The sequence below is a fragment of the Tamandua tetradactyla genome, chromosome 5, assembly GCF_023851605.1.
Source record: "Tamandua tetradactyla isolate mTamTet1 chromosome 5, mTamTet1.pri, whole genome shotgun sequence".
NCBI lineage: Eukaryota > Metazoa > Chordata > Mammalia > Pilosa > Myrmecophagidae > Tamandua > Tamandua tetradactyla.
Window position 1 is genome coordinate 65,024,462 of NC_135331.1, and position 25,667 is coordinate 65,050,128.

The window sequence follows — 25,667 nt, forward strand, 5'->3', positions numbered from 1 at the left end:
CCAATGCTCATAGCAGCATTATTCACAATTGCCAAAGGAGAGAAACAATCCAAGTGTCCATCAACAGATGAGTGGATAAACAAAATGTGGTCGATACATAGGATGAAATATTATGCCGCAGTAAAACAAAATGACATCCTGATACATACATATGACAACATGAAGGAAACTTGAGGATATAATGCTGAGTGAAATAAGCCAGACACAAAGGAAATTTTTGCAAAATCATCATACTGTATGATTTTGCAATTATGACCTTGGTAAAGATAAACTCAAAGGTTTATAATATAAAATAAAGGGGTCCTAAATATACACAGAGACTAGAGATGAGTGAACAGCTATCTAGTGAAGTTGAACTTAAATGTAAGGGAATAGACAGAAGTGAAGGCAGTTCATGGTGAGGTTATAAATAATATTGCTGTATTGAAGGTGAACATGATTGAAACAGGTTGTATGGAGTCATGTATCCCACTAATTATTTACATTATATTATTTATATAAATAAAAGTTCTTGTATGAACTACTTCAAAGATACGGACCTTGTACAAAGTGTCAATAATAGAGAGGTATAGGGGGGAAACCACTATTGTATGCTATGGTCTATATTTAATAGGAAGACATGAACAGTACCACAGCAATCCCAGGAGTAAATAATTGGAAGTAAGGCCAAGAGTTAAGGGGAGGTTTGGTTTTCTATCTGATGAGGGTGTGCTTATATGCTATTTTTCTCTTTGGAGCAATGAAAAGTGTCTGAAATTGAGAGTGCTGAAGATTATACAACTAAGTGAGGATAATGTGAGGCATGGATTGTTTAGTTTGGACATTGTCCATGATGCCCAATGGATGGAGATGGCTGAAGAATACATTGACTGAGGAGAAAGGTGAACTATGGTGTATATATATATATATATATATATATATATGATAGAATATTGTGCATGTACAGAAAGGAACAAAGTCATGAGGCATGCAATGAGGTAAACGAACCTTGGGAACATTGTGTGGTACAAAATAAACCATAAACTAACGAACAAGTATTTTATGGGCTCTTTAGAGAATACTTATAAGAAAAATGGGGCCAAATTGTAAGCTCTTATAGTGGTCACATATAGTCTTGAGCTGTAAATGTTATTTCTTGGTCTTGAGATATTGTTATATATATATATATATATATAACCTGGCATTTATCTGGAATTTTGGGTACCTATGTGACATCTAAGACTCAGAGTTGGATTTCTGTAGCTGAAATTCAGCATTGCTATAGACAACAACTGGTAAAGAAACCAACAAAAAGAGATCAGCTCTAATTAGAGATAAGAATGAAGCCAGTCTGCCAGGATCAAAGTAAATCAAAATACAGGGTAAAGGGTGATAATGCCTGTATTTTTGAACTTCAGATAATGTATGAGACAAAAAGAAGAAAGGTTTACTTTGTTCAAATCTGAAATTACTGGTGACACATAATGTAACTCAACCTGTACAGATAGCTCATTTAAACAACCCAAAACATGGAACCCAGAATGAGAACAAGGGCTTGTAATTCTGTAGAGCTTCATGTAATACCCAGATAAATCCCAGGGTATGTTGGGCAGATAATTAAAATGTATAGGTAAAGTAACTTGAGGGACTGGAGGAAAATATGGGTCTATTAAACTTTCCCATGGGGGAAATCCCTGATACTCTCTCAAACATTAGTAACTCCCAAGTCAATGGCCAATCCTTGATCTTGAGGCTTGCTTCTATAAAACTTAATTCTGTAGCAGGGAAGCTAAATGTCATAGTTAGATTCATGCATCAACTTGGCCATGTGGTGGTACCTGTTTGTCTGGTTGGGAAAGGGCTGGCCTGTCTTTTGTTATGAGGACATTTCATAGAATTAAATCATGATCACATTGGCTACATCCACAGCTGATTCCATTTGCAATCAGCCAAAGGGAGTGTTTTCTTTAATGAGTGACACTTAATCTAATCACTGAAAGCCTTTGAAGGAGGATTCAGAAAAGATGGGCTCTTTTTCTGCTTCGGCCGGTGAGCCTCTTCTGTGGAATTCGTCCAGACCCTCCATCGGAATCGTTGGCTTCACAGCCTGCCCTACAGATTTTAGTCTCTGTGTTCCCAGGGTTATGTGAGACACTTTTATACATTTTATATTTATGAATATTTCCTGTTGATTCTGTTTCTCTAGAGAACCCTAACATACACTAAGCCTACCTATAATTATGCCTAAGAGTTACTTCTTAAAAACCTCTTTTGTTCTCAGATGTGGCTTCTCTCTTCCAAACCCAATTCTGCAAGGAAAATCATTACCCTCTCCCTATGTGGGATATGATATCCAGGGGTGAAAGTCTCCCTGGTGACATGGGACATGACTCCCAGTGATGATCCTGCCCCTGGCACCATAGGAACAACACCTCCCTGATCAAAATGGGGAAAATAAATGTAAAACATCAGTTGCTAAGAGAGTTCAAATAGAGTCAAGAGGCTATTCTGGAGGCTACTCTTATGCAAACTTCATCTAGACCTTGTTGATTGCCATGGTTTGCCAAATACCAACAGACACCATTCCTGTTAACACTGATGAACACCTAGGGCCCTCTCTGAGTTTTACGGAAGTTAATGCACTAAGACTACGTTCTAGAAACCTACAGCTTTCAGATGGGTCCCTAGGCCAGTAAAGTCCTGAAACCCAGAGTGGCCAGCCTCTCCAAGAATATTAACCAGTTCCAACCCCTTATCCCATATTGTCAACACTCCTTTTCAACATGAAAAAGTTAGAATGGGCATAACCCAAATACCCCTAAATATTGGTAGTATGACCAAGGAGATGGAGAAGTTACAACAGAGAAGATAGGATTTAACAAATGAAGATGCCTGCTGAATCATTATACTGATATTTCTTTTAGTCTTCAGGGTCTTGGAGCAGCTATAAGGAAAACCTGCAATTGTGGAACTTAATCCATCCCAAACTTTAAAATCTGTTCTATAGCTTACTTGTTAAAATGTACTTTGAAATTTTTTGCTTTTCTGTATATGAGCTATATTTCACAATAAATAAAAAATGTTTAAAAAAATTGGAAAAAAGAAAGACTGTCGAATTTGGTCAAGTTCCTTTTCTGCATCAATTGAGGTAATCATGTGGGTTTTCCCCTTTGATTTATTGATGTGGTGTATTACATTAATTGATTTTCTTGTGTTCAACCAGCCTTGCATACCTGGAATAAAACCCACTTGGGCAGGGTGTATTAATTCTTTTAAGGTGCTGCTGTGTTTGAATTGCAGGTATTCTATTGAGCATTTTTGCATCTATCTTCATTAAAGAGATTAGTCTGTAATTTTCTTTTCTTGTTGTATCTTTGACTGTGGTATTAGGGTGATGGTGGCTTCATAGAATGAGTTAGGTTGCTTTCCCTCCTCTTCAATATTTTTTGAAGAATTTAAGCAGGATTGAGACTCAGAATTAGAGCGCTGAAGTTATGAAAATCAGCATTACCCCATTCAGGAACTATTTAAAAAGCTGAAAAATTGGTCAGACTTCATCCAGAGATATGAGTGATGCTGATCTGGTTAGTACTAAAGTAAATCAGAATACAGGGTAAAGGATTATATGGTCTGTGTTAGTCAGGGTTCTCTAAAGAAACAGAACCAACAGGAGATATCTGTAAATATGAGATTTATAAAGGTATCTCACACAACGTGGGAATGGAAAAGTCCAAAATCCATAGAGCAGACTGTGAAGCTGGCAGCAACACTGAAGGGTCTCCACAGGAGAGGCGCATTGGCTGAAGAAGCAGTGAAAAAAACTCTCCTCTTCTTTAGAAAAAAAAGAAAGAAAACTTTAACCGATTGAATTAGCTCACTGGATTATCCTATTGGTGAGAAACATGCCTTAATTGATCACAGATGTAATCAGCCACAGATGCAGTCATTTGACTGATGATTTAATACACCAGCCTTCCGGTGTATCAAACCATGAGTATCCTTACAACACTGGTCAAGCCAGTGCTTGCCTGACCAGACACCTGGGCATCATTACCTGGCCAAGTTGACACCAGAACCCAATCATCACATGGCCAATACTTTCAAACTTCAAATTCTGTGTAAGACCAAAGGGAGAGATGTTCATTCAGTGCAAAATTTATGTTTTGGGTAGCAATTATCTAATATAATTTGTATGATCAGTTTACTTAAACACCATAATTACATGGAATCCTGAATAGGGGCTTGAGATCTTGTTGGTTTCTATAGGTCAGTATGATGCCCCCAATATCTCCCAGAGTAATTTAGGCAGAGAATAAAAAGGTATTTCAAAGTCCCTTTGGGGGAGTCCTCCGGTGCTGTGTCAAATATTGGGAACACCCGGCTTGATAGGCTAAGCCCTTGATCTTGAGGCTTACTCTTGTGAAACTTATGTAGGTAATAAATAGCCTACCTATTGGTATACCTAGGAGTTACTTCTGGAGGACCTCTTTTGTTGCTCATATGTGGCCTCACTCTCTCTAAGCTCAACTCTGCAAGCAAAATCATTGCCCTCCCCACTCCATGGGACATGACATCCAGGGGTGAAAGTCTCCCTGGGTGCGTGGGAGATGACTCCCAGGGATGAGTCCGGCCCTGGCACCATGGGATCAACAATTCTATCCTGACCAAAAAGGGGAAAAGAAGTGTAACTAATAAAGTATCACTGGCAGAGAGAGTTCAAATAGAATCAAGAGGCTACTCTGGAGGTTACTCTTACACAAGCTTCAATTAGACCTTGCTACCTAGCATACCTGCCAACCCCCAAGCAGGATCATTCCAGCCAATCCTAAAGAACACCTGGGACAATATGTAAGATTCTGCAAGGGTTCCATGCCCCAGGGTAACTTCCAGAAACCTACAACCTCCAGATGGGTCCCTGGACCAGATAAGTCCTGGAGCCTAGAGAGTCCAGCCTCTCCAGGGCATTGGCTGGTTCCCTCTCTCTGCCCCATATTGTTGACAGTCCCTTCTAACGTGAAGGAGTTGGAGTTGCTTTAGCCCAGGTGTCCTTGAAGAGTGGGGTTGGAAAGACTGGAGGTGGTGGTGGAATTGTGCAGAGAGGGTAGCGTTTAGCAAATGAATATGGTTCATCTCTGGCAGGTGAATATGATGATGAATATGATACCAGGTCTCTGGCATCTTGGAGTGATAAAAATGAAAACCTAGAATTGTGGAAATGTGGCCTATGCCAAACTCTGAGGTCTGTTCTACAGCTGATTGTTGTGTTGTGCTTTGAAATTAATTGCTTTTTGTATATTTATTATTTCCCACAAAAAAGAAAAAAAAGTCAATTGTGATGATTAAAAAAAAATTTATTTCTTCTAGTCTGCTATACTCTGGAGCAGCTAGAGGGAGGAATCTGAGAGGATAGTGTGGTGGCCCATGACAAGCACTGGGTTTTGTCCTGTAACTACTTGTTGAGGAGTGTTTTGAAAACTATTGCTTGTTTCTTTCTTTGCATTGTATATATGTTATATTACACAACTCAAAAAGATTGAAAAAAAAAAAAAAGTTCCCCTGGAGGATTCAGGAAAAAGGAGGAAATATTCAACTTCCCCATCTGGGGAATTCCTGATATTCTCATAAACAGTGGAGCAACTAATTCAATAGGCTGAGCCCTCGATCATGCATCTCACCCTTGTGAAACCTATTCCTGCAAAGGAGAAGCTAATACTACCTATAATTATGCCTAAGAGTCAACAGAGAACCTCTTTTGTTGCTCAGATGTGGCCTCTCTCTCTAAGCCAACTCAGCAGGTGAACTCACTGTCCTCCCACCGCCATGTGAGACATGACTCCTAGGGGTGTAAATCTCCTTGGCAACATGAGACCTGACTCCGGGGATGAGCCAGGATCTGGGTTCATGGGAATGAGAAAGTGTTCTTGACCAAAAGGGGGAAGAGAGAAATGAAACAAAATGAAGTCTCAGTGGCTGAGAGATTTCAGAGTTTAGAGGTTATCTTGTAGGCTATTCCTATGCATTACATAGATATCCTTTTTTAGTTTATGGTGTTTTGGAGTTGCTGGAGGGAAGTACCTGAAACTGTTGAACTGTGTTCCAGTAGGCTTGAGTCTTAACAACGATTATATAACTGTTTAGCTTTTACAATGTGACTGTATGATTGTGAAAATCTTTGTCTGAAGTTCTTTTTATCCAGAGTATGGACAGATGAGTAAAAAAAATTTTTTTTAAAAGGATAACAAATAAATATAATAGGGGGAGATAAAGGGTAAAATTTAGATAGATTGAAATGCTGGTGGTCAATGAGAAGGAGGGGTATGGGGTATGGGTTGTGTGAGGTTTTTTGTTTCTGAGGTGATGCAAATGTTCTAAAAATGACCAAGATAAAGAATACGCAACTATGTGATAATATTGTGAGCCATTGACTGTATAATATGATTGGACTGTATGTGTATCGATAATTCTCAATAAAATATACTTTTAAAAATCCTTTTCAGAGCCTGTCTTTGGCCCACTCCCCACTCAGGGTTTGCCAATCAATAGCCAGAGTTGGTACCCAGCTCTCTGGGTACCCAGTGCTCTCACCCAGTGTCTCTCTTCTAGGGGTACAGCCCTTTTCCAGTATTCTGAGCTCAGCTGACTCCAAATGCCTCTGCTGGGAGAGACTCTCAGTTCCTTCAGTGCTTGCTCTGGATTTGTTTGTGCTCAAAGCTTGTATTCAGCAGTCTGAATTTGTTAATTAAATCAAAGCGGAGCTTGCTTGATCTCTCCTTTCCTTGCTTCTAGGAGATACTGCTTCTTTTTCTCATGGAGAAGTGTCTCCAAACAGCCAGTGGGGGAAGGATGCCAGCATCCACAGTTCAGAAAAGTTTACTGTGATCTCAGCCCTTCTACCCATTCCAGAATGGTGTATGATGTGTGTCTGGTCACAGAAGTCTCCCAAGCAGTTGTTCCAGACAATTCCTGGCTATTTACTAGCTACTCTAGAGAACTAAATAAATTCCAAACCTCCCTACACCACCATTTTGCCCCATCTCTCCCTGGACTTAACGTTAAACCTAAAATTGAATCTATGTATTTACTGTGGAAAGCCATTAGTGGCGACTTGTCCAATAAATACAATAATGATTTATATCATTCATATATATATATGCTCACTTGACCTGTGTAACATTTCTTTCTATCTTCTGTAATACCTAGATATCTGAACCAATCTCTTCTGTGGCCTTAACACACTGACAGACTTATTGCATTGGAAAATTTGCAGGGATTTTTAGCAGCAATAGAGGTATTTTTATTTTGTAATTTTATGCCCTGACATCAGAGATGACTGACTTTTGACCATGCTCTATTTAACTCAACAGAACCAAATTTACGCTTCCACCAAACCTTTAGTCTCATTCATCCTTCTGAATTATTTACTTTTCCAATATATTTGAAGGAATAGGCATTTAAAATGCCCTTACACCACTTAGCATCTCATATCTAATTTTCTGCCCCAATTTCAGTTTTCCTTGAATGGTACTTGTATGTATTTTCATGGTTATTTGGATCACTCAGTTCAAAACAGTAGCAGGGATTAATTTGTGTGGATTAATCTATATAAAAATCTATTATTTCATGAGAGAAGAGCATAATGCAAATTGCTCCTCTGTTCGGAAACATTTCTATGGTAGAAGCACATTCAGAATGTGAAGGGACCTTGTGTATCAACTAACCCAGCCTCTCACCAGCTCTCAATGAATGCTTGAATCTTTTCCATCACATGCAATAAGAGATTTTTGCAGTTCACATTTTAACAATTTGAGGGATTTAGAAACATCCTATAAAGCTATTTTGGTCTGACCTAATCTCTAGAAAAGTTCTTTCTAATATTGAGCTATCTGCCTTCTGCAACTTCCAATTAATTGTTTAAAACTCTCAAATAGTATAGTTAATCCCATCTTGAACAGAATTTTCCTCAGTTTTCAGGTACCTAAATCACCCTAATATTTTCCCGTATATTCTAGTGGAAACATAAATGCTTAAACTACAAATGTGTTGGGTGAGAAAACGAGAAAGGGTAGGGAAAAACTAATTAGGATGAACAAAAGCAAAAAAAAAAAAGTGTTTTATTTTCTTCAAGTCCTTTATACATCCAAAGAGGAAGATTCCTAAATGCTTTCCCTATACTACATTTTTAAAGTTAAGTTAGCAAGCTCGATTTTCAATTCCTTCAGAAGTCATTTACTTCCCATTATTATTTCATTTCAGAATAGAACAATTATAACTAGTTACTTGTCATTATGTTACCAAACTGTGCTAATAGATACCCATCTTTTAAAAAGGCTAATTGGAGGCATGAAACAAAATTTCTAATTAGTTTCAGAGCTTTGGAACAGATGAATCGATATTTGAATCATGCAGGTGAAGTGTGTATTTTCGCATCTGCTTTTTTTTTCTGTTTGGAAGAAAACATATTCTTTGAATTCTCTTTGGAATTTCTGAAAGGTCACCCCAAAATATATTATGTATACCACTTTATAAGACTCATATTGGAATCTACTGTTACTAAAAAAAAAACCTTTATTTTCTCTAAACTCTCAGTGTCCTTGAGATGTATAGATTTGATGGTACTCTACCCTTTATAATTTATATTCTAGCCATTTTTAACAATGTCTACTAAAATTCAAGTTTTTCAAGGGCAAGATTCATTTTAATATCTCTTTATCCCCCCCAAAGTACTAAGTATTTTTCTCAATGAGTATTGAATGGATGAGTGATATTGATCTGTCCTCCTTGAACTCAGATTTCTATTGCTGGGGGAAAAAAAACAAACTTTTTAAAAAAATCATGTCTCATGAGTCTGAAGAAATAATTGTTAATGGCTAAAAATATTTTGTGAACACCAAAAAATCTCACTGAGTCATGAACTTCTCCATGTGACAGATATTAGCCTTGGGGATTGTGTTGGATTGAAAGTTATGAACCTCAGAAAAACCATGTTCTCTTAATCCAATCTTCTGGGAGCAGACCCTTTGCTGGGTGGAAACTTCTGATTAGGTGGCTTCCACAGAGATGTGACCCACCAATTGTGGGTGGGACCTCTTGATTAGGCTTTGTATGAGTTTGTTAAGCTGCTGGAATGCAATATACCAGAAACAGAATGGCTTTTAAAAAGCAGATTTAATAAATTACATGTTTACAGTTCTAGTGCCAAGAAAATGTTTGAACTAAGGCATCCAGAAATAATACCTGGGCTCAAGGAAGGGTGGTCTGGGAAGGCATGTAAGTAGCTGGTCCTTGTTCCTGGTTCCATTGCTTCTAGCTTCTCATGCCAGTGGTTTCCTCTATAAGTGTCTGTGTGCCTTCACTTAGCTGCTCCAGGCAGAACTTTGGGTTTCAGATTTTAGCTTAGCATCTGCTGGGGCTGGAGATTTCTTCTCTTTAGGTTCTGACTATTTCTATGAGTCCTTGCTTAGCACCTGGGCTATTTCTGTCTCGATGTCCAAATGTCTACTTTGGCTCTCTCTGTTGGCTCTGCAGCAACTGTTCTCTGAAATGTTTCCCCTTTTAAAGACTCTAGCAAACTAATCAAGACCCACCTTGAATGGGTGGAGTCACATTTCCTATCTCCTCAAAAGGTCACCCACAACTGAGAGACCATATCTCCATGGTGATAATCTAATCAGATGTTTCTGCCCTATAGTATCGAATCTGAATTAAAAGAAATGACTGCCCTCACAAGATTGGATCAGGATTAAAACATGGCTTTTCTGGGGTACAGAATCGCTTCAAACTGGCACAGGTGGTTTCCTTGGAGAAGTGACTCCACCCATTCAAGGCGTGTCTTAATTAGCTTTGTAGAGTCCTTTAAAAAGAGAACATTTTGAAGAAAACTCAGATACAGATGCTTGGAGATGCTTGAAGAGCCAACATACAAAACCACTGGAATCAGAATCTGAAAGCAACAAACCCAGGAGCAAAGGACCAGGAGATGCCCGCCACCTGCCTTCCCAACTGATAGAGAAACCCTGTTTCCTCTTGTTGGTGCCTTAATTTGGGCATTTTTATGGCCTTAGAAGTGTAAACCTGTAACTTAATAAATCTTTGTAAAAGTCAACCCATTTCTGGTATATTGCATTCTAGCAGCTTTAGCAAACTGAATCAGGGATGCTCATAGCATCTTTTCTATCCAGACCTTCCCTGCTTCCTCTGACCAAATAAGACCAAATGCCAGCAGCTCAGACCTCCCTTTCCCTCACTGGGACACAAATTACTGACTAGGCTGAGTTTTCTATGGATGGAATCTTGAGGGGGTTATGTTTTTCCTTTATTTAAGTCTCTTTCTTCCACTTGGGAAATGGTAAGAATACTAGTTTCTTTCTCTTCCTCACCCCCTCTACACCCCCCCCCCACACACACACACACATGCCAGCTTGGAATAATCTGGGAAGCTCTGTGGCAGGGAATCAAGGGGGACTTAGCACTAGGCAAATGGAACACTGGCAGTGGTAGCTTTAGTGTCATAGGCAGCGCCTTTCCAGATGTCAAGTTGGCTCGGTAGGATGACAGCCACTCCTACAGCCAGCTTAGGCACAAGTTCTACTAAATTTCAGCAAAGGTTACTAGACTTTGTCAGTGGATTTATGGGCCGGGATCTAATTTGTAATAATATGTCATTTTGTTTAATAGGTCACCATTTTCTTCAATGATCTCCTTCCAGAAAATTGTGGATTCTGGTATTCTTGGGACCTTTAGCAAAAATACCATGATATTAGTATGCCAGTCTCACCCTCCTCTTAATAGTAGAGTATGTGTTCACATGTTTGCAAATATGCATTCATAGAAATATTCTGATAGATTTCTTATGAAATATTAAATTGAATTTAATCTGAATCGAACTCTACTATAAGCACTTAAAACAGTATCTCAGCTCAGACTTATGATCTCAGTTATACAGAGTCTTAATCCACAGCTCATAAAGTCATCATTAGGCAAAAGATATATCCTATGCATAAATATAATATAGAAAGCTGGTAACATAGCAAACCCTTGTTTCCCAAATTGTGGATTATAAAAGGAACTAATATGAATGTGTTATTTATTCTCACACAGAGCTATAAAATTCAGCTAAGTAGCTGTGTATTGGCCTGTCGTCTTCTGAAGAATTATGGACACTCTCTTCGCTTTTCTAAAATAAAAATAAAGACAACCCAATTGATTACTAAGTAAAAGATGTAGAATACCTTTCAAATGAAAGTTATATTAAGTATTCACAGGATATAATGCTCATCATTTTTCGAAGTGACTCATTCAATGAAAGATTGTGCTTTAAAATGTTCATTTATTTCTCTTTTGCAGCACACCCATTCAATCAGTAGATCTCTTTCCCCTGCTTTTAAACCATTATCTGTCTAAAACACATTTTTAAAAAGCTTTGTGTCTTTGGCGGGTTGGCCTTATGTAACACCAAAAAATGTGCTCTTAGACTTAATCCATTCTTCTGGGTATTAGTGCCCTGTAAATAGGACCTGCTGATGAGGTCACCTCAGTTAGGGGTTGGCCCAGCGGACTCAGAATGGGTTTTAATCCTGTTGCTGAAGGCCTTAAAGGGGAGGCCTGAGGGACCAGCCAGAAGCAGAATGTCAAGGGAACACAGTAGAGAAGGGGGAAGCCAAGAGAGGCTGCCATGTGCAATGCTGGGTGACTGCAAAACCCAGGACCAAGTATCGCTGGCAGCCAGCCCCAGAAGGCCAGTCTTCTGGGAGAAAGTATCACCTTGATGATGCCTTGATTTGGGCTTCTCCAAGCTCCCAAACTGTGAGCCAATAAATCCCTGTTATTTAAACCAACCCACTACATGGTGCTTACTTTAGAATCAAGGAAACTAAAGCTATGTCTTTTCTCTCAATAAATTATAAACAATAATTACAGGAAATGGCCCACTGGTGTGAGGGAAATAAATTGACAAAGAGCGAATCGATCTTATCAAGCATTATTATTCTAATACTCTAACTTTTGGGGGAAGAAAAGGCCCCTCCCTGCCTCTGCTTTACCCATACTTAACTCTTTCCAGTTCTTACATCTATCCACATTATTTAGCTCAGGAGAGTCACTATGTATGAAGCAGACACTTTGTAGTATTTCTAAGAGCTAACGTTTATGTGGCAGTCACAAATTCAAGACCTTGTGCTAGAATTTTTAGCTTATGGCTAGCATTTGTGAAACTTCTTCCTCATCTTTTTTTTTTTTTTTATGTAATTCTAGCAATTAATAAAGCTTTGGGATGTGAGAATGTTCGCACTCTCCTTCCAGTCTACAAAATCGTCTCCAAAAGGATTGGGGTGAAAGTTCCTCTTGCATTTATTTTTTAAATCATGTTAGCATATATATGCCAGTTTAACCGCATTTACATGTGTATTTTAGTGGCATTAATTACCGTTTTAGTTTGCTAGGCTGCTGAAAGCAATATACCATGAAAAGGGTTGGCTTTTAACAATGAGAATTTACTAGATTGCAAGCTTATAGTTTTGAGGCTATGAAAATGTCCACATCAAGGAGTCATCAAAACAAATGCTTTCTTCCTGAAGATGGTCCAGTCACCTTGGACTCCTCTGTCACCGCAGGACAAGGTACATGGTAGCATCTGCTGGTCTCTGCCTTCTCTTCCAGGATGCATTGCTTTCAGTTTCTTGCTTCTGTGGCTTTCTTTCTCCTTGTGTTCGTACGGTTTATAAAGGATTCCAGCAGAAAGATTAAGACCCACCCTGGGCCATGCCTTAACTAAAGTAACCTCATAAAATCCTACTTACAATAGGCTGGCACTCACAAACATGGGTTAGCTTTAAATACACGGTGTTCTGCGGTACATTCAGTTCCAAACCACCAGTTACATTTGCTATGTTGCACTATTATCATCCCATCCGTCATCAAAAAACTTCATCACCCACAACAGAAACTCTGTACCAATTAAGCAATGATACCCCAATCTCCACCCTCTAGCCCCTGGTAACCTCTAATCTACTTTCTGTCTCTATATGTTTACTCATATTAGATATATTGATATAAATGGAATCATGTAACATTTGTCTTGTAGTGTCTTCCTTATTTCACTCAGTAAAATATTTTCAAGCAGCATCCATGTTCTAACATGTATAAGCACTTTATTCATTTTTATGGCTGAATAATATTCCATCTTATGTATATCCCTCATTTTGTTTAACCATTCAACAGTTTTTCCCACCTCTTGGCTATTGTGAATCTTGGTGTTCAAATATCTGCTTTCAGTTATTTTGGGTATATACCTAGGAGTAGAACTGCTGGGTCATATGATAATTCTATGTTTAACTTTTTTGAGGACCCACTAAACTGCTTTCCTTAGCAGCTGCACCATTTTACACTCCTACCAATCTAATTTATCTACATCCTCACCAACACTTCCTATTTTCTGGGTTTTTTTTTAATACTAGACGTCTTATTGTGCAAAATAGTATCTCATTGTGTTTTTTTCTTGCATGTCTCTAATAATAATAATAATAGTAATAATTTTCCCTAACTAATGATATTCAGAATCTTTTCCTGTGCTTATCAGTCATTGGAGAAATGCCTGTTTAAGTCCTTTGTCCATTTTTAAATTGGATGGTTTGTCTTTTTGCAGTCAAGTTGTAGGATTTCTATATATTCTGAGTATTAAACCCTTATCAGATATATGATATCTTAATATTTTCTCCTTTTTATTTTAACCTCCAAATCTACCTGACAGCAGATATTCAGCATCCCTTGGATTTCGACTGGGGCAAAGTGGAAAGGGAAGAGAAGGAGGTAGTTTTGGTGTAAGTACTATCAGGCCTGTGCCAGGGAACCAGAACAAGACACACATATCTTACTGCTTTCTTCCAGCTCTACCTGAATTCTGCACTCCTCAACCCAGGAACATTGTCTTCCTTGGGGATTTTACCCTAATTTTTTTGTGGGAATTTTCAAAATATATTTAATCCTTTCTATTCTGTGGTTTACTTCTTACACCCTCTATCGGAGCCCACCGTGATCTAACTTTTGATACTTAAAAGAAAAACTTTGGCATTCAGAAGAACTTCTTTCTCTCAAGTGCCTAATTCTTGTCATTGAAAGTCTACCTTTTAAAACTACTCTTTTTACTATATGCTTTCAGAAGTCTATTTTAAAAATCAAAGCTAAAACGATGACTTTTTTGTCCTTGGTTTTTAACTACCCCACCCTAAAGCAATGCATGTTTCAGCATCTATGCTTGGAGAGCAAAGGCAAAAAAAAATCATGAATTTTTTTTTAAATCCATCAGATAATATTCTAAAATATTTTCATTCTGCAAAGAGAGTGACATCAAATGTGATTTTCAACCGTGGCTTCACTTTAGTATCACCTGGGGAGATTTTAAAACTATCAATGCTCTAGTCTCATTCCCCAGAGATTCTGCTTTTAATTGGTCTGGGGCAGTGGGGTCCAGTTGTCACTATTTCTAAGCTCCTTAGGTGATTTGACTGTGCAGCCAGGATTGGGAAGCACTGTACAGAGGAAAAGCCACTGGACTGGATTCTAGTGTGTGACTCTGCCCTGAACTAGCTGTGAGACCTGGGGAAATGGGCTTCTCCTATCTGGGTTCAGTTTTTTTTTAATGTGAAAATGTGCAGTTGAGTTTCAAGGTCTTCCGTGAACTTTCCAACGCTAATGTTCTATAAATTCAACTATTGTGAAAACTAAATGGGTGATTAAAGTATCAAAAGAGAGTTTAGCCACATAAATACTACTTTACTTTAAAGTAATATGCAATAACTAAAAGAACCAGCTGTCCTTTCAATAAGATGGACTTGACCTGTTGCAGACTATTACACTGTTTAGGAACCAGCAGCAAATCAGCAGCACCACCTTATGCAGGTTCACACACTACATGGGCTCAGCTAAGCTCAGTGATGTAAGTCCACACATTTTCTATACTGCAAGTAAGTGTCTCTAAAAAGAGCAAAGAAATTGGCCAGTTCTCACTAGTAGAGCATTTTGCAAAATGTGGGTTGTGTAAAAGATATTTTAAGTGGTGCATTAAATAACAACGAATCACATGGGTAGAAAATTTCTCCTTTTAAATTCTGCCTTATTTCTTTTGATTAGTCCAGAAAAAAATCTATTTAGTGCTGGGGTATCTTATTACATCTCTAATATTTGCCAATAGATTTTAAGAAAGAGAGAAAATGTCAGGCTCAAAGGTAAGCAGGCAATGGAATTTAACAACATTTACTAGTAATATATTCTTTTCACTGCATTTAAGATATATATTTGGCAGGTGGGTTTCTATTTAAGGTGGGGGTATAAAGCTTACTGTTAAAATATGTAATCTAAGTGAAGACTCAGGTGAAAACATCGAGACAAAGTTTGCTTGGGAAAAGGTGCGTGGGAGGCAGACTTTAATAGATTGACTGATCAAATTAAAAATACAAGTATTTTAAAGGAACAAAAAATAGAAAATTACTAAAACCACACTATTTGAGGATTGAAATATTTTACTTGTTATTGGCTCAGTCTGCTGATAAAGGCAGGGATGATAGTGCCTTTTCTTAATTGGATGGAAAATAAATGTTAATTGACCAAATATTACTATTTTCAGATAAGAATGCTATAATGACCAGCTTCATAACCTCGTGACTGATCGGGAAGCATTAGGCTGACATTGACTTTTGTTTGGTTAATGTTGATCGTGTTTTGTGGGGAATAGCTGACTACCTTCGGCCTCTCTGGGCATCAGAAGACAAAGGTCCTTTCACAAAGCAAAGGAATTTAAAAAAAAATATTAAGTAAATAATAGCATAGGTAGCATAAAGGTTTGGCAAAAGTTATGAAGAGGATATATAAATATCCATAGATTTAGGAAAACTGCATGCATTATTTTTTCTTACTTTTCTAATGCATAAAGTTTCTTTACTCCAAGTAAGAATCCCGAGAGCCACCATTTTGAATCCTCAGTTCCTTTCTCTGGGGCAGCAGAGTTCTAATATCTGAAGCACCCTCAGTTCAATGCCTAGCATAAAGGCTTTCAAAGTTGCCTTTTCAGAAACTGCATTACTCCCTGCCATTTAGAAGCCATGGACCTAACAACCTCTTGCCTAGAAGTCCTTTTCTTACTTTGGGAGCAGACACTTTTTTTTCTCTATGCTGTATGATAGGGGTCTCATTTCATTCTTTTTCCATGCGATTATCCCTTTATTGCAGCACCATTTGCTGAACTGGTTTTTTTTGGGGGGGGGGGGTGGGGAGGAGTACACGGGCCAGGAATCGAACCTGGGTCTCCAACGTGGCAGGCAAGAATTCCACCACTGAACTATTCTTGCATGCCCTGGGAGCAGAAAAGAGACTGGGTCATCATAGCACTGTCCCTGCATTTCTACAAAACACAACCTTAAAAACATCCTCTAAATGTCACTGCACAGTCTTTGCACACTCAACATGTTTACCTTTTTGATGAAATTACACATGGAAAAGACATGCAAAAATTATTTATTTGTAGAAAAACAGAAAGAGTTCATCATTATTGCACCTTCCAACTTCCAGTCCAAACCACCCATCAGCAAACCTTCAAGCAATCTCAAGTCAGTGTTTCCAAACTTCATTCTCTTTCTTTCTTGTTTCCAACAACGAGAATGAATCTATGTTGTCACTGGGACAAGGTGAACACATCGTGATTCTCAGGATAATATAGGTGTTCTTCAATGCCAAGTTAAGGCAGATGGGAGCAAAACCCTGTTACACTCTTAAGTATGCACTCAATGATGCGAATTTTGTGATACTTATTTTAACTACATCCCACCAGATAATCATGCTCTCTTCTCCATTAGAAGCATTTCTGTTTCTTCTATTTCACTAGATGTTTTACCTACTCAAAATAAGGAAAGCAAAAATAGTTATTTTTATAAATTACGTCATTGGCCTGAAATAACCCTACAATACCAGCATGATTGAAAATAGGGTGACATTTTTTCAAAACAGACATTTTTCCCAGAGCTTTTTAGGTGCCACAGTGAGTTAATCTTTGGGGACAGAAAGATGGACAAGCGATAAGTCCTGTACAAAAAGAGTTCACAGTTCAATACAGAGAAAAGACACGAAAGCAAATGTTACAGTATATCAAAGTAGAGGAATGCATAAACTTCTATGGAAAACTCAAAACACAAACTGTACCTGAGGGCTGGCAACAGTACCTCAGCAGGCAGAGTTCTCGTGGGCCATGCCAGAGACCCAGGTTCAATTCCTGGTGCTGGCCCATGCAAAAAAAAAAAAAAATGTACCTGAGTAATGGAAATGGATGATTATGGATTCACAAAGGAGAAAATTTATGTTTGATTTTTTAGATTCTTTAAGTGTTTTCCCAGGATACAATGCCCTGTCTCAGAGGCCGTGGAGAGTGGACAGTGTGTTCTGAATTAACTTAATCCCGCAAATCTCATGTCTTTTTTGATCTTCTATTCCTCAAATCTTTTATTCCTTCTTTTGTGTTAAATGGATATGTTCTGGTGATCTTTTAAATTCCCTTGCTATTTTGTTTACTATATATTTAAATTAGTCTCTTAGTGTTTGCCCTGGGAATTACAATTAGCATCCCAATTTAAACAATCTATTTTAATTAACACCAACAATTTCAATAGCACACAAAAATGTTTGCTTCCATATACCTCTGTTCCATCCCCTTGCTTGTACAACTATTATCATACACATTTCATCACTCTATGTTATAAATCCACCAATGCAGTTTTATCATCATTGCTTCATGCAGTTGTCTTTTAAAAGAGATAAGAGAAGAAAAACATTACAAAAATACCTTTATACTCTCTTGTACAATACCTGTATAATTATATTTGCAAGTGTTATTTATTACTTTGTGTGGAATCTAGTTACTATCTAGTATCCTTTCATTTCAGCCTGAAGGAGTCTTTTTAATATACCTTGCAGTTTATTCTACTTAGAGTTTGTTGAATTTATGTGTAGATTAGGATTTTTCATCAATTTTTACAAATTTTCAGCCATTATTTATTCAAACACCTTTTCTGCTTTTTTTCTTTTCTTGAACTCACGTTAGGCATATATTGGCATGCTTGTTGTGGTTTTCCCACAGATATTAGAGGCTCTGTTCATTTTTTTTTAAGTTGTTTTTCTTTCAGTTCCTCAGACTGGATATTCTCTATTGGGCTATCTTCAAGTTCACCGATTTTTTTTTTTCTGCCAGCTCAGATATACTGTTAAGTCCCTCTAGTATTTTTCATTTCAGCAATTGTATTCTATTACTTCAAATTGTCTATTTTGTTTGTTAATTTCTATCTTTTTATTAATATTCTCTATTTGGTGACACAGCATTGCTATACTTTTCTTTAATTCTTTAGATGTGATTCCCTTTAGTTCTTTGAATATATTTATAATAAAGTCTTTGCCTAAAAAAATCTAAAATCTGAACCTCCTCAGGAAGATCATATTTTTCTTCCTACATTGCTGTTTCTTTGCATGTATTATGATTTTAATTTAAAACTGGATATTTTTAGATAATATATTGTGATAAGTCTGGTACTAAATTCCTCTACCTGACAAAATTTCTTTCATTGCTGTTTTTTTTTGTTTTTGTTTTTGCTCTTGTTCTAGTTCCTATTTGCACTTACGTGGACTAGTTTTGTAAATTCTATATTTCCTATAACTCAGTGGCCACTGAGTTTTCTGTTAGCCTTTTTTTTGTATGGGCAGGCAGCGGGAATCAAACCCGGATCTCCAGCATGGCAGGCAAGAACTCTGCCACTGAGCCACTGTGGCCCGCCCAGCCCTTTTTTTCTTTAGATTTTTATCTTTCTTTTTAAATCTGGCTTCCTAGGGATCACACCTGGGTCGGTAAAATTTAGTGGTTCACTGATGGTTGGTGAGAAGATTTCCTTAAATGCCTTGCCTGGTGTGCTCCACCCTTTGCCAAAGAGATCTGGAGAACATCTGGCACTTTTCAAGACAGCTGTACATTTCACTTTCTGCTTTCCCAGAACCTCAAGGTTAGTCAAAGGTGAATTGTTGGTGTCTTCTCCTTTCCCAAGTCTTTTCCCAGGCATGTGCAGAGCCTTGGAAATACACACGGACTTTCAGATCCCCAAGAATATGTTGGCACTTCTTTTAGTTCCTTATGCTCTCAAGATTTTCTTATACATTTCTGGACAGCCTCTCTGCCCCAATTGAAATCACAGCTGCAGGCAGTGCAGATGTTGTCAGCTGTTTGCTATTGTAATGCCTTGGCTTTAGGCTCTACTTCTATTCTACTGTCTCCACTCCCCACCCCACCCCACCCCCTGCCCCCTTGTTAAACTGAGCTTTGAGTCAAAACCAGATAGTACCACAATCTGAAAATAGAAATTTTCCAGGGAGCGTTAAGTTCTAACAAAATAGACTGTTCTCTGGGGAGGGTGATTTTAACAGCACTCCAAAAGCAGTCAAATCTCTTTATTGCCGGCAGTGATGCCACTTTTTGGCTGCTACACCATGGAGGTGGGAAGGGAAAGAAATAGGAATAGCCCAAGTTAAAATGTCACCTGCTGTCTTACCAAATGTATTAGTTTTCTATGGCTGCTAACAAATAACTATAAACTCACTGATTTAAAGCAACAGAAGTTTATTATTCTATTGTTCCATAGATCAAAAGTCTCACTAGGCTAAAATCAAGGCATCGGCTGGCTGTGTTCCTTTTAGTGGGGGGGGAGGGCTGTAAAGGAAAATCTGTTTTCTTGCTTTTTCCAGATTCTAGAAAAGACCACATTCTCTGACTCATGACCCCTTCCATCTTCAAAGACACCAATGGCAGATTGAGTTCTTTTCTGCCATTGAATCCCTCCAAACCTCTCTTCTGCCTTCCTCTTCCACTTTTAAGCCCCTTGTGGTTACAGGGGGTCCATCTAGGTAATCCAAGATTATGTCTCTATTTAAGGTCAGATGATTAGCAAACATAATTCCATGTTTCAGTAGTTTTTATTGGATATATGATTTTCAGTTTGTTCCATGACACTGGTAAATTACAAGCATTCTAAAATGGTTGCTTTTAGTTGTTTTTCCCACATATTTGTTGTTTGAGAGCCAGTTCAATAAGTGAAACAAGCAAGCTCACTCAGCCATTTTGGAAGTTGATCTCCATTTTATTTATAAATTTAAATCTTATTTTTAAATTATTTTAAAGATGGACTCAATATTATATTCTTTCTGATACTGGCAACTGCTTTCAGATCTTCTCTATACTTCTTTTTGTGCTTTCAGTTCAGTAAAAGTTAAAAAGGATAATAAAATCTGTGAAGTCTGATACAAATTGTACGAAATTGCCCAGACCCATGTGTGTGGAATGATAATCATTTAAAAAAATACTATAATTTAAGATCACCAGAATTAACTTGAATTACTTCATTTTTTTTTATACTCAAAGCACCCTTGGCAATTTTACTTAGGAAAATAATATGCATCAATTAGAAAACTGGTACTCTAAATGCATTTTCTTTATGTGACACATTTCTTATTGTGTGTATACGAGTGAGAATTTTTTCAATTGTTTTTTATTTCTGTCTTTGTTGCCATAAAAATTTAGGCATTAAAAATAAGCTATAAGGGTACAAGGGTAGTTCAGTGGTAGAATTCTCACCTGCCATGCGGGAGACCGGCATTCGATTCCCAGCCCATGCACTTCCCAAAAAGCAAATAAACAAAGAAAACGATAAAACAAACAAACCAAAATTCAACAAATGGTGCAGCAAAAATGGGATACTCACATGGAAAAAGAATGAAATGTGAACCGCCATACAACATACAAAAATAAAATAAAATAAGCTACAGAAAATTTATTCAACTTACCACAAAAGAGAGGAAGTTAAGACAGGTTTACAGAAGGACAAATGGATCCCAAGATGCTCACTGCCACTCCTGGAGTTTCAGAGAAGACTCCGACAGGAGGTGCACTCAGCACTTTCCACTGACACTTCAAAGTAGACAGGTAAGAGAAGGACACTCTAAGAAAAGTTCCTGCGGTAGTCCAGGGAATGAATATACCGTTTTTGCCCTGGAAGGTCTTGTTAAGACTCCTTAACACTGCTGCATTAAAGGGCACCTTTCTTTATATGACCAATGTTTAAAGTGTTTTAAGCAAAAAGTTAAAGATATTTGAGTACTCAAATCTAATCTTTAGATTCTATCAGTTTTGGGTTTGAACTGGTTTTAAGTAGCAATCAGACACAGCACACTAATACCATGCAAGCACCTTCAGAGTTATGCTGTACAGGAAACTTCTCCCTCAGTCTTCATCCTCTGTATCTTTCATCCTGGTGTCACACATGCTTCCAGCCCTCCTCCCTCAAAACCATACATTCAGCTTCATTCAGTGTATTTATATTATTGTGCTACCATCAGATAGTATTGTGCTGTGCATTTCTGGATCTTTGCAATCATTCCCGTTGAGCATTCTGTACTCCTTCAGCACCAAATGCCCAATCTCTACCCTATTTCTATCTCCTGATAACCTGTGTTCTTAATTTTAACTCTCAAAGTTCACTCATTAATATTAGTTCATATAGTGAGAATATAGAATAGTTGAACTTTCATTTCTGGCTAATTTCACTCACCATAATGTCCTCAAGTTTCACCCACCTTGTTACATGCATCATGACTTTATTCTATCTTACAGCTGCATAATGTTCCATCATGTGTGTATGTGTGTGCATATATGTGTGTGTGTATATGTGTGTATGTGTGTGCATATATGTGTGTGTGTATATGTGTGTGTATATATATATATATATATACAGACAGAGAGAGAGAGAGAGACCGCAGCTTGTTTAGCCATTTGTCCATTGATGGATATTTGGGTTGTTTCCATCTCTTGGCAATCACGAATAATGCTGCTATAAACACTGGTGTGCAAATGTCCATTTGTGTACTTGCCTCCAATTCCTCTGAATATATACCCTAGTAATAAGATTGCTGGATCATATGACAATTCTTTATTTAGCTTCCTGAAGAACCACCAGAACCTTCCTACCTTCCAGAGCAGTTGTACCATTTGACATTCCCACCAACAGTGGATAAGTGTGCCTCTTTCCCCACATCCTCTCCAGCACTTGTATTTTTCTGTTTGTTTTTTTTAATTCTAGCCATTCAATTGGTTGTGAGATGACATCTCATTGTGGTTTTGTAAATCTTTAATTTTTAAATTTAAATCTACAACCCATTTGGAAATCATTTTCATATCCAACTTAACTTTTCTCCAAACATCTGTGTAGCAAAGAAAGACTATGAATCAATCTCATCTTCCTCCATCTTTATGTTCTAGGATAATCTAGTTGCATAATTAGCCCTCCTGTGGTTCTTGGGAGCTATAAGTATGCATGATGGAAAATATTCTCTCCTGTATTTTTCTATCCACCTCAAGGAAGCTCATCTTTAATGAATAAGGCATAGTTCCTTTCTCCTTCATGTTCACATAACTTGAAATGTTTGATGAACAGATGCTATTTGTTAACAAATCATACTGGATTCCTGGAAGATAAGTTTGACTAGAAGCTCTCAGCTTAATTGCAGGTATTTTATCTCATGAAATATCTAAATAAAAACTCACAAAAAGAGGAGTGGGAAACCCATTCTTTTCCACCTTTCTTGCTAAAGATTTTGGTTCTTGCAGAACCGAGGTAGTATTAGCAATGGGGATGTCTCAGCTAGTGAGGATTAGAGAAGATATTGTAATATGGGAAAAGACATTCCTATAAAATCTTTGTGAATTGCCCCTTTCTTATGCTAGGAGATAGCAAAATACTTGCTACCATGATCTAGCCTATGAACAAAGTGTCCTGAGGGTCTGTGGGGCAAAGAGATATTTATCTACTCTTCACTATACCAAGACAGTAAGGCAAGGCTGGGTATGTAGGGAAGGAAGGCCTATTTTAGAACCAATGACGATATGTTGTCCTGGGAGGCCTAACTTAAATTATTAGTCAAAATGCATATACCAAGAATGGGCACAGCTGTGTCAGGAGTGTTCCTTATAGAATACTAACATTCAAAAATGTATTTTTTTTTGAGGAGTCACATATTCTGATACAAGCTATCTAATATATAATGTTTATTTTCCAAGCAACTCATTATTTTCATTAGAATTATTTATAGTGAATGAGAGTCTTAGGCAAGGTTCTGGGACTTTAACATAAGGAGTTTATTGGCATACACACCAGCTTCCAGGCACAATCACTGATATTCATTCAGCCCAGAGGGCTCAAAGAGGATAATTTGGATATTGTTTGCACTGACAGACAAAAGTGGCTAGACTGGAGAGAGTCCAAGTGGGGACCCTGAAGAAAAATCTCTGTAAATGAAGAAAGAGCCTGGCGTGGTGTGGCAGATTCAACAGCATGATCGGTATCAGGGAAAAGTACAATGGTAGGAAGCAGGGGTGGGGTGGGGTGTCAGGAGAGCTGGAGAGGACTGTGTGGTACATCTGTGAGAACTCCCTCAGCAGAGACCTAAACTTCTCCTCTAGGCACCTTGTCGTCCCACTTCCCTTAAAGCAAAACATGAAGAGTGTAGAATTTTCTTGCAAGCTGAAGAGAAAGAAGTAAATCTCATTTTATACTTAGAGACAGGATAGGAAGATGGGGTTGTAGAAGACATCAAAATGACTCACTGTGTAGAAGCAGAAAGCAGGTTCCCCAAGAGTACCAGAGGTGAAGCAGGGATTGGGGTTATGGTGAGAGGCCTAAGGGAAGTCTAAGCCAGGACAGCCTGGACCTGTCTGCAGAAACTAGCTCAGCAGCAAGAATCAAAGACAGCAAATGCAAGAGCATATTCTTGAGCACAGGAAAGGCAGTTACACTTGAAAGAATTCAAATTAAATTTGAAGCAAGTCTCTTGAAGAAAGGCCTAAAAATGATACATAGTTCAAGAAAGGCCATTTCCCTCTAAAAGCTCTAGATTGATCCACAGTTTTAAGGATAATCTGCAAGAGATAAATAACTGAGTAAAATTTAAGAACTCATTACTATGAAGTTGTGTATATCTCGTAAAGCCATTTCTTCTTATATTATTATTGGATGTAATCTTCATAACTTGTCCACAAGATGATATTAATCTCATTATGTGGTTGAGAAATTTGGGACTTGGAGAGAATAGAGTGACTTCTCTGGGATGACCCAGCTAGAAGTCTTGGAGCTGACTCAATCTCAGGTCTTACACCATCAGACCGATGGTCTTGCCATATCACCTCCAGTTCATTGCTTTCAGTATGACTCTACAGTAAGCATGTGACCCCATTTATCATCCTTCCCCAGGAGCACAAAGTAAGTTCCATCAATCATGGTCAGCCTCACATTAGGCCTAGTAGGTGACTGCTCCATAGTGCTTCTCAAAGCTGCCTGCAAGCAAGATTATTCAAGATTATTGCCCAAAATAGTCTCTTTCACCTGGGATCTAGACTTGAAGCTCTTCCCCATCATTTCCAATTACGCAAAACCTGGACACTGCCATTCACTACTCAAGTGTCATCTCTATAGTAGAAGGTTTTGAAGCCTTGTGAATACCAATATCCACAGGTACAGTATTAGGATGGTTAGAGAGAGGCAGGAGGTAAGCTGTGGTAGCCCATGGGTCAGGGTCTCCTCTCTCTTAGGGGAAAGGGTGGAGCTTTGAGGGCACACTGGCCTCTGTGACCACAACACAGATATTGATGGTCATTGAGCCTAATCACTGTTGGTAATCAATTTTCAGGACACTCAGGTGAGATTTCTTTGTAATCAACTCCCATAAGGCTCTGCTATATACGGCATTTTCCTTCCTCTTGTTTTTTTGCAGATCACTGATTTCCATTTCCCAAGCAGTTGCCATCAAGAAAGAGCCATCTCCTGTTAGTAAGTTCCTAAAACCCATGTCTAAGTCCCTGCTTGGTATGCTCTTTGGTCTTTGGGATGCACTGCACTGGAACAGAAAGGAGAAGTATACATGGTGTTGTCTCAAGATAAATGTGAGAGATAGACCTTGGTATTCTTTCATTTAGAGAAATGAACACATATTTAGAACCATGATTTAATTTTAAAATCTCTAAATATAAGCATTTCTGCTATTTCTGATATAGACCATTAATCTAAGATCTGGCACCAAATACCTGAACTAATCATGACATCAGGTGACTGTTTCTTCTTTTTATGAGAATAAGGATTAGAGAGAATCACATTTGTTGAGAGCATAAACCTCAAAGTTTTATAAGGATTTCCTAAATGAATAAATGAATCAAACATTTTTTTTTTTAACTGCAGGTCTCAGGTGAAGAACAAGAAATGTAAAAAGTGATCATTTGAGGCCATGATTTGTATATAAGTGTGGTTCTTTAAAGCCAGAACAACTTCCTCCCCTAAAATGCTCTTTTAAAAGCTTTTGTGGCATTATACCAAGATATCTCAAAAAATTAAATACACCACTTTCAGTGACATAGAGTCAAATGGTGCACTTGACTAGAGAATGTAAAATTTGCTATTCCAGGAAGAGGACAAAGAGACACACATCTTAGATTTTTTAATTACAGCCATCTACAGACGTATCATCAGCATCACCATCATCATTATCAGCAATCATCACCATAAAGGATTATCCAACCACATATGGCAGAAGTGGAAGAAAATCGGAATTTCCAAAAAAAAAAAAAAAAGAAA

At 38.0% G+C, this 25,667-nt stretch overlaps 1 protein-coding gene across 2 annotated transcripts in view; it reads left to right on the plus strand.

The window, feature by feature from the left end:
- Nucleotides 1-25,445, plus strand: part of LOC143682480 (uncharacterized) — a 77,116-nt gene extending 51,671 nt beyond the window's left edge. Inside the window, exons 7-8 of one of the 2 annotated variants that reach the window (XM_077159158.1) lie at nt 24,814-24,869; nt 25,275-25,445. In XM_077159158.1, coding sequence (XP_077015273.1) covers nt 24,814-24,869; nt 25,275-25,285 — 67 coding nt within the window. In that variant the 3' untranslated portion in view covers nt 25,286-25,445. The remainder of the gene's footprint in view (nt 1-24,813; nt 24,870-25,274) is intronic. The other variant, XM_077159157.1, reaches the window with a different exon arrangement.
- Nucleotides 25,446-25,667: the final 222 nt, after the last annotated feature.